Source organism: Teleopsis dalmanni, chromosome 2, assembly GCF_002237135.1.
Source record: "Teleopsis dalmanni isolate 2A chromosome 2, ASM223713v2, whole genome shotgun sequence".
In the NCBI taxonomy this organism is placed as follows: domain Eukaryota; kingdom Metazoa; phylum Arthropoda; class Insecta; order Diptera; family Diopsidae; genus Teleopsis; species Teleopsis dalmanni.
This window is the reverse complement of record NC_051847.1, coordinates 93,516,775-93,527,826: the sequence shown is the minus strand read 5'-3', so window position 1 is coordinate 93,527,826 and position 11,052 is coordinate 93,516,775. Positions and strand designations below refer to the sequence as shown.

The following is an 11,052-nucleotide window of genomic DNA, read 5'->3' as shown; positions in this document are numbered from 1 at the left end:
TTATATACAAGTATGCAATTTGTATTATTTTTATTATTTTGTATATTATATATACAAGGCTACATAATTATTATCAAAAACTATTTCATAGAATTAATTTACTTCTATAATTACATTATAAATATTTTTATACACATATAAAATATTATCAATAATAAATTTGTATTGTATTTAGTGTTGTATGTATATTCGAATATATTGCTTAATATATAAGATTAATAAATACTCAAAATACGTATTTATGTATTTCTGTAACTTTATGTAAAGATCGAACAAATTAAAATATAAATAAAAATTAATTTAAAAAATTTAAATTAAAAACCATTTGTTTAAAATTTATTTGTTTTCACAATAAGCCCACACAACACCTAAGTGAGTTCTGTCTTCTCATAAGATGGGCTACTGACAGATCTCACACCAATGCCGACAGATTGCATGATTTTTTCTAAAAAGTTGAGATAGTCCTTTTATTAAAAAAATATATTATTTTATTAAAACTAGTTTAATAAATGTGGCGTTGAATATGCTGTTAACTAAACGGAACTAAAAAGAAGTCGCACATTTTTGATTCTAAAACTTATAAATGATTGAGAGGTTTCGAAATGTAGTGAGTTACAACAACAAAAAATTTTTTTATATTATTTTAATTTTATGAATTTTTGACTGACTATACAACTGTTTCGAGTATTGTCAAATACCCATTATCAGTGATCCTGGAATTATTTCTTATATTTAATTATTCGTATAAAATTTTTTGGACTGAAATTACTTAAAGTTGAACTCATTTCCTTCCAAATTTAAAGCTCAGAGTAAGTATTAATTTGCCAACTAAGCCAAGACTGTACTTGACTTATTATTGTAATTGGTTCATGTTATATTTTATTTACAACGTATTGATTTCTAAATAATAAAGTATATAATTTGTTATTTGAACTAATAAATACTGAAGATTAATCTTCAGTACCTCAATACTAAACTTATAAAATATTATATATTCTCCGATTTTAATATAAAGACTTATGGTATGCAGTGGTCTCCCATATCTATTAACAATAATACTTCATTATTTCAAAGTATCATTATATCAAGGTATGCACAGTTTTATTACAATTTCAACATATATTAAATAACTTTCAATCCTAATACAGATTTCTTAGCAAATTAATTTGTTTATTAGTTTTAATTAATTCAACGCAAAATCTTCAAATTTCTAAGCCGCTGAATCTTGTTATTCCGACATCTTTTGAGCCGACTGTTGTCGGCTCTAAAGTTAACAACCTCACTTTGGAGTCTGCAAAATACACTCATCTTAAAAGAAGTAAACGAAGAAGGTTCAAATGTCATCAGGTCATAGCAGAGCAGAGGCTCTAAAAATCGTCATGCGGTCCTCGCCTGCGAATAAGTGGGTCAGATATTCTGTTCTGTTAGAATCTGTTGCAACACAAAAGATCAATCATGGTCGCAGTTCTCCGCTCCCTTGTGAGCTAGTACTCCGTTTATTCCTATTCCTGTATTGTTGAGTACAAAGTAAGTATGCTCGCTTCTTCTTGATGTGTGTGACATTACATCAAGAATCAATTGCTTAATAAAATATTCAAATTCAATCAAATCCATCAAATTTTATTTAGTATAATTAAGCGAATTTGCAGTTTGAAATCAGTAATGCTAGTTCTTCTCGAACTATATGACTATGAGACGTAAGACTAAATAATCTCACACTTTAAAATTAAACTTACTTTAAATTTAATATATGAATATGTATTTCTTTAATTAACAATTCTCTTCTCAAAAAATACTTGTTGAGATATGAGTTTCAGTTCATTCATCATTTTTTTGTGTTATTCATTATGAGTAGTGATTTTTTTTTCAGACTAGCAAAAAAATAATACCAACTTACAAAAGAAAACATGTGAAGCCACAACAGTGCGCTTAAAATCTTCTGAGTTAGGCTTTACTCACATAAATTTTTTCTTCTTAAGTTTTATTGCAGAAAAATTCAAAAATCAGTCTATTGTGAAACTTCACTGGAAATATGTTGCAAAATTCTAGTCATCCGTTAAAATCATATGAGCATTTCATTTGCTTTTTGATTAAAATACATAAATAAATAACCATTGCCCTTCTAATATTCAAGAATAAGCATTTAACATATTTTATAAGTAATACAAAAATTGGCAACCAGACTTAATGCTGTTTTTTGACAACTCTGGAAGAGAAAGTTACGGCTATTGTTATAAGCAATATGTATGTTATCCGTTAAAATCATATGAGCATTTCATTTGCTAATAAATTAAAATACATAAAAAAATAAATAAATTGAAATATATTAAATGAAAATGCTAACCATTGTCCTTCTAATATTCAAGAATAAGCATTCAATTTTTTTCAACCAGAGTTAATGCTGTTTTTTAACAACTCTGAAAGAGAAAGTTACGGCTATTGTTATAAGCACAACGATGCTTATATATACGGGCGTTGCTTTATAATAGATCCATACATCTATAAGAAAATATTAAAATAAAAATAATAAAATAAACTCACATTACAAATTGTATTTACAAAACCGTATTATAGGTTGGGTATTCTTGCTATAAGGCATTGCTATTCAAGACCGAATTAAAGCGAAATCCTAGTCACCAAATTAAATATTTTGATCATATTCTTAAATTAAACTCAATTCTTCTTCTTCTTTAAACTTTATTTTGCACAATTATTTTTGTAATACAATAATTAAAATATATTTTTGTAAAAAATAATAATAATAATAATTATGTTAAAAACATTAAAAATTTCTTCATAACAATTAAATTTAAAATCTTTTTTTAAGTTATAATAAAATACAAAACAACAATTGAAGAAAATATTATTTTATTAAAATCTTACAAAAAAAAAAATAAATAAATTGTAAACTAAATATTATAATTCTTATATTATAACTTTTAATTTTATATGTATTATATATTTATTAGTTATTTATTTTAATTTTGTAATAATATTTCTTTTTAAATTAAACAATTTCAATTTACTATTACTTAATTTATTTTTTATATAAACATTTTAATTTTAATGACAACAACAAAACGTTAATAATACATTTATTTGACATTTATATATAAATATATGTATATATGTGTACATTTATAATTTAATATTTATATTTGTATAATTTCATTTTCATAGTAATAAGTTTAATAATTTCATTATTATATTTTATAACTATTACATTATATATATTTAAACTTACATAAGCAGCGTTACGGAATTTTTATAGTATATAAAATGCCTTTACATGCAATATATTTTAAGTCCGATAATTGATGAAGAAAAACCATTTTTACATAGGCCTTAGATGAGAACAGTATATAATTTGTTTCTATTTAATTCTGTAAAAATTACTAAGAAAATGACAAAAATCCTTTAAGGCAATTTATTTATTTCGATATCAGCTTAAAAAGAATGACAACTGTACAAATTGGAAATACGTATTGGAGTATGGAAAATGTATTTTCTGGGCCACAAGCCCTGATTGACAAATCTTATTACTTATTAAGTCAACTTGCTTAAGCACAAATTTCACAACAATCAATTAAAGAAATTCGTACATTTTTTATATTAATTAAACGGTTTTATTATAATACATATTATAATTAAAAAAATTGTAAATACTGAAACTATAACTCTTTATACATAAACAACTTTCGACATATTTTGTATGGGTATGTAATCTGTTCTTAAAGCCCATAGCTGAATTTTCAATGGCAGATAAGCTGCTTGGCTTCATATAGATACCGACTTAAGTACCGACTTAATATGCTTTCGAGTGCTCTTAGAAATCTACTAACCACCACCGGCGCTATGAAGTGTTCATTTATTCTACAAAAAATATAAGATTTTGTTTATAATCGTGTTTTATGTAGTAATATATTTATTTAAAATATTCAACAAATTTAGTTTATAAAAATTTATGCCTACAAAGAAAAAGTCATTATGCGAAAGCTACATAAACGTTAAGTTATCGGTACTTATAGACCTTCTATAGCTCTTGCAGAGCTATTAAAAATATTCATACCATATTTTTAAAGCATTTAACTTTAGTGGGTTTGAAAGCGTTAATATATAAGGAGATATTTAAATTTGTTATGTATTAGTTACAATGCAGAGAACTAAGAGAATAAATAAATAAATAAACTCTATATCTCTTGACTTGTAGAATAACATTTCTTGCTCTTCCAATCAAAGGAACAACATATGAAGATTATTTATATGGAGACCAAAAATTATTATTGCAAAAAATTTAATTTGTTTCTGGAAATGGTTTAATTTTTAATTAAAATCTGTTTCTGTTTCTTATATACTCGTAATTTTAATATTTATACATAATGACGTATTTTAAGGTATTTTTGTTGTCATTAATTTAATTGTCACAAAAAGTATTTTTAATACAGGGATATGCTTTTATATATATATATATATATATATATTAATTATTTTTTCAATTTTGTGCAGAAAGTGTTTTATAATACATTTATGTATATGTTTGTATATTTTCTTTGTAAATGTAACTTTCTATTATATATGTATATATACGCTTTTTATTTTCTAATGAATTTTTTCTTTTTATTAAAGTTAATGAATAATAACAATGCGACTAATAAAGTTAATAATAAATATATTATATTTATCATAGTTACTTAATATATTTGTTTTATTTATAATTTTTTTGTCTGAAATATAGATTAAGCATATCATAAATTTTGAATATTCATAATTTTATTTCATTTCACTTTAAAAAGGCAGTGAAAGTAAAATAATTTTCGAAGAGAATTTATGATTTACTCACTAATGTGATAACAGTCAAAGCAAAATATTTGCAATAATGCACGAATTAGCAGTCAATAATTTGAACTATAAAATACATTTTATATATCTACTATAACTATAACAGTAATTTATATTATAGATAGGGGAGATATTTATTGACTATTTACGGCAATGTTTGTATGATGTCCAGCTCAAAAAACAGAAAATGTGACCACTTTAAATACATTATGAATATATTAAAGTAAAGAACCCAGAGATTTCTATCTTAAAATCAATTTGGAATTAAATTATTTGCTATATATGAAATATGTGCATATTATTTGTTACAAATAAAATAAAATAAAATAAAATAAAATAAAATAAAATAAAATAAAATAAAATAAAATAAAATAAAATAAAATAAAATAAAATAAAATAAAATAAAATAATATAAAATAAAATAAAATAAAATAAAATAAAATAAAATAAAATAAAATAAAATAAAATAAAATAAAATTAAAGAATAATGAAATAAAATAATATAAAATAAATTTATAATTATTAAATGAAATTAATATTAATTTTGTGTAACATTTTTAAGTACTTCAAGTAATTGTTTATTTAAACAAATTCAATCAAATTTAGTGTTACAAATTATAATTATAATATTAAGTAAATTCAAATAAATTATTCATACATAGTAATAAAATACATACTTATAAAATTTTATAAAGACCAATATAATTGTAACGTATAACAACATTAATTTGATAGCAAATATGTCTCATGTACCGGTGGGCTTAGCTTGAAATTTATGAATAGTATAGTAGTAAGAAGAAACATCTAAATAATATCGGGTAATCGAGTCTTTAAAGACAATTACCATATATGAAGACTCTGCTTAAGGTCTATGGATCTAATGTGTGTGCCTGAATACATTATTTCAAAAATGTAAAATAATTTTGTAATGAAATTGGTTGACTTAAGTAAACCTATGGATCTTCAGTTTAATATAATTATGTATAAGTTTTATAATTTGGTAATTTTGTTACATATTGTTACATTGCTGTGATATTTTTTCTGAATATTTATAGATGATCTGATTTAATATACCAACAAATGTTGATTTATTTTTTGTTAGAAATGAATTTATTTACATATAATGTTTCTAAAGCAATAAATGCAACTAAAATATTTAGCCATAATTTCTAATGGCAGCATCAGGCAACACAAGTTGAAAAACTATGAACAATGTCATATACGTATCTAACACATATATTTTCCTTATGAGTTATGTTTAAATAAGTATTTTAAAATTATTAAAATTAAGTAATTTATTTAATTGTCATATTCACCGCAGTAGAACTTGACAATAACACTATCTCGCTTAAGCCTGTGTTATATTTATATACTGAATTTGTAATAAGTACTACCTGCTATAATGTAAAGCTTCGAGTTGGAAAGAAACTTAACAAAGAAACTTAATAGATCACAAAAACTAATAAACAATATATGAATAATAATTTATAAATAAGTGATAGATATATAATAAATGATTAATAACTTATAAATAAATAATAAAAAATAAATTATAACAATAAATTATAACAATAATTATAACAATAAATTATCTATGCTCCGACAGGCGTGATAATTAATCAAATTTTCATTTTAATAAATTATTAAGAAAATAAATAAAAATAAGAAAAAAAATCAACAGATGAAAACATTAAATAAAAAATGACTAGTAACTTATAAAAGAATAATAGACTATAATAAACATATTAGAGGAGATAACAATAATTACAATAATTTTTAAATAAAACTGTTAGATTATTAATAAATTATAAATAACAGCATAGATTATATATGATAATAACAAAATTAAAATTCTCATCTAATTTTTAATGATTTATTTTTTGTGATCAGTGTTCAGATTAAAAAAGATTATTTTGACAAACGTCACAATTTCTGTATTTATTTTTTCATTAATATTTTTTTTAATATTTTTGATTGTTTGTAGTTTATCTTTAGATAAAGCCGATAAGAAAAAAATAAGCTGCTAATAGCTTAGAAATTGACAAATAACAGCTTTAGTTCAGCATTACCTTAAAAGCCTATTTACAATAAAATATCTCATGTAATACTCATGAATTAAATTGGTCTTAAGAGCACGACATAAATATTATAATTTAATCCCAATATCCTTAATGAAAATTAATTTAAAATTCTTGTTTTATTTTTAAAATAATAACATATTAAAATTTAAAAAAAATCAAAATTTAAAAAGTTTTCAAAATTGGAATAATTTTTAATAATGTATATAAGAATTATAGAAACGAATTAAAATTTTGAAAACTTCGAATATGTATTTAATTAAATATATATAATTTAACAATATAAAAGTATATATTTTAAGAAATGTAGTTAATAAATATAATACATGCAAAATGTAATTAATGCGAGTAAAATTAATGTTTAACGTTCGTACATATAACAAGAAATATTATTTCCACCTAATACTACCATATGTTCAGAAGGCCTGAATTTCCTTAATTTCGTAAAAATGAATTTAAGTTAATTTCGAAAGTGTTCATACTGCCTCAAATTAAGGAAATCATATGTTTTTTGTTTACAAATCGAATGTTAAAAATGACATGCTCCAAACATCATTTGTATCTGGGAAATTTTACAACTAACTAAAAAGGATGGTATTCAGTAGTTTTATTAGCGTAGTCACATTTGATCTATCCCTTAATTTCAGGCCTCGTCTCAACGACATTAAGGCTATTTCTGTAATTTCGTTCTAACCTTAAAACTGAATTTTGTAAGGAAAAAACAACCTAATTTCGCTGAAGCGAGGATGAAATTAAGATTTTTGCGAAATTAAGGTGTATCTAAACATAGTATAATAGTAGAATTCCAGCTACCGATTTTATTGAAACTCCAACTTGTGTTCAGAAAAAATTCCTATTTTATGGAATTACAAACAGTAATGCCAGTGCTCTTCTATAGATTATACAATGTATTCTTGTTAAGTAACCATTAGGGCAACTTTTTTAACAGCTTTATAAGCTTATTTTAATTATTTTAATATTTCAAAAGTGCCTTCTTAGAAATGTTTCTCAAGTTTTTACTATAGTCGCGTTCAGACCTTCTCTATATTAGAAATTATTTTGGATTAAGAATAAAAATTCCTTATCATACTTTTTCGGATTTGATTTTAAGTAACTTTATCTCTGGTTTATTGTCTACTACTACTTTTACTCTTACTAGTTCATGTAAAAACTTATATATGCTATTACATATTTCCATTACTACCCTCGAATGCATGTAATCAAAAAGTAATAAATAATATATACCATATTTTGAAACATTTTTATATATGTATATTGTTTATTTTAAAACAATCTTTATTTTTTATTTTTACCATTTTATGCAACATTCAAATATTTGCTTACTACAATTTTTGCTAATATAATTTTATGTTGATATACAAATTATTTTATCATTTTAATATGTATTTATTATTTAAATGCATTTCGCATTCATTTAACAAATAATTTCTTTAAAATATTTATTGTGCTATGTTTACACCAAAAGCAATTAAAACAATTTACATATAAAATACAATCAATAACATATTAAATGAAACAATATTTTACTGCAAATTAATATTAATTATTAAGAATTAGCCAATAATTCAGAGAACTAAACATTACAATATATATTACATATAAGCATAAAAATCGGGTCAAGACAATAATTTCAAGCCACGGTACTTTTGAAATATGTACTAGTAAAACTGTATTAGCAGTTATTTTGGATCATGAGTAATATTACGTTATAATTCAAGTGGTTTTTGTGTGCACTCATTTCAAATCTCTTAAATGGTGCAAAGCGACATCTATAACTCAGTTTTTAAAACAAAATTTCCGCACCAATCTTTATGCTGAGCCCACTAAGCACTAACAGTTGTAACGCATTTATTCCTACTTAGTTAAAAAAAAAACAACAATATCGTTTCTCTTTACACAATATATAAGTACCTCGATTCAAAGTCTTAACCGCATAAAGATTGTAGTTTATATATGTAGTATGATCCATATTGATTTTCCATCAGAAAATATTTTTACAGAATTACGTTCAAATAGTACAAAAGTGTTATGTTATAATTAGTGTTTCTCTTTTTTTAAATATTTTTCACAATAATTAAATTACACTTAACAAAATTTAAACATACAAAGATATTTACTTGAATAATTATAAAATTATACTCGTAATAATTTTTTAATAAATTTTTAACAATTTTTTCGTTCGTAGTTATCTTTCTTTCATACACAAATACATTATATGAATAATAATAATGTTTAGGCCATTACATTCAAATTTTTTATCTAGATTTTAATTTCAAACATTTTATTTATATTATTTATAATTTTATATACTAAAGTTACAGTTCCAGTATCTTTTGTTTTATGTCTTTTCAATTTTTAAAATATTTTTTATCAATAAATACCGTATTAAATATAGTTATTTATGCATGAATTATTTTTTTTTTTTTGCCATTAATTAATTAATTATGTTTTCAGCTTTTTCTAATATGTATATATAACCACTAATTATATATATATATATATAAATACATATATATATGTATATAAATTTAACAATTGCAATTTGCATTAGGTGTGCCTTGTGGTTGATCTGTCAGTCGTTGTCCTTTCTGTCCGGCACCAACTAACGTTGGATCTGAGTCTAAACTCTCCGACATTTTATCGCATATGATATCAACAAGACGCTCGAATACAGCCTATATGTGTGTTAGGAAAAATAATTTTTTAATTTTTTTATTTTTAATTTGAATTTATTTGCACATACCTTGACATTGACATTTTCCTTAGCTGAAGTTTCAAAAAATTCAACACCTAATTGATCAGCTAACTGACGGCCTCTTTCATATGAAATAACCCGCTGATCCTCCATATCACACTTGTTCCCAACAAGTATAACTTGTGCATTATCCCAGGAATATGTTTTTATTTGAGTTACCCTATTTGAGTTACATCAATTTAAATATTCTTGTCATAATTAAGTTAAAATAAACATTAAAGAAAAAATACATACCAGTCCTGCACAGAATTAAAACTTTCCTCGTTTGTAACGTCATACATTAGAATGAAACCCATTGCCCCGCGATAGTATGCAGTTGTTATTGTTCTATAGCGTTCCTGTCCTGCAGTATCCTGAAAGCAATAATTTAATTATTCAATTATATGATTTTAATAAAATTTAAATTAACTTAATTTTTTTCTTAATAAATTATGTAGATAACTTTTATTTATTTTTGATTTTATGGAGTCATACATAGGAGATATTCCTGTTGGTACAAAAAGATATGAAAAACGGATTTTATTTCGTTTTTATTTTAAAAATAAAATTATTATTACATATTAGTAAAATCGCTTAATAATTGCTCTGACAAGCATGCATTTCCAAAACATAATTGAACTATTAGCTAGGTGAGAGCTGAATATATATAAAACTTATTAAATAAATTAAGAAGTAACATGCAGCAACATGGAATTGACTGGGGGCTGAGCAATAAGCTGGGTGATCTTAAATACGCCGACGACTTGGTATTCGTATCAAACCGTTATTCAGGTATACAAGAGTGTTGTGATTACAATAACCAAATAGCTTTTATTAATAAAAAACAGTATTTATTGTAACACAAACTTTTATTATTTTTAATACAACTTTAGAAACACTAACTAATTGACTGACTGATCAACTGACTGAAAAAATCTGAATAAATATTTTTAAATTAAATATTTTTAAATATCAGAGAATCTGACAATTTTAGCCTACTTTGTTGATTCTCACCACACAGCCCCTTCTAGAATTTGACAGCTGCATCACGACAAATTCTATCCGTATTACACATTATTACTACCTCATAAGCCTCAATGGAAAACGCACTATTCTACCCACTCGAGTCACCTTCGGTGCTATCTGCTTGTTACTGTCATCATCTAACACCTTGACACTATCTTGGCAACAACCTTCATCAGCTTCATTTGCAAAATATGCTGGTTTCACTCGATCCATGCTGACGTTCATCGTGCGTCCTCTTGCCCTTATTGTTAGAGTTTTCTCACCACGACATAAAATTTCATATGGGCCCTCATACGGCTGTTTCAGTGGTGGCCGCACAGCGTCATCACGTAAAAATACGTGCGTACTGCTTTT

At 23.9% G+C, this 11,052-nt stretch overlaps 1 protein-coding gene across 1 annotated transcript; it reads right to left on the bottom strand.

Annotated features, from left to right (window-relative positions):
• Positions 1-9,429: 9,429 nt before the first annotated feature.
• LOC119675085 (ras-related protein Rab-3-like) lies at positions 9,430-10,923 on the bottom strand. The gene is made up of 4 exons (XM_038086274.1): positions 10,804-10,923; positions 9,928-10,046; positions 9,682-9,853; positions 9,430-9,613 (listed from the first exon to the last, which is right to left on the bottom strand). The coding sequence occupies exons 1-4, from the start codon at positions 10,921-10,923 to the stop codon at positions 9,467-9,469; spliced, it is 558 nt and encodes a 185-aa protein (XP_037942202.1). The 3' UTR covers positions 9,430-9,466.
• Between the last annotated feature and the right edge of the window lie 129 nt (positions 10,924-11,052).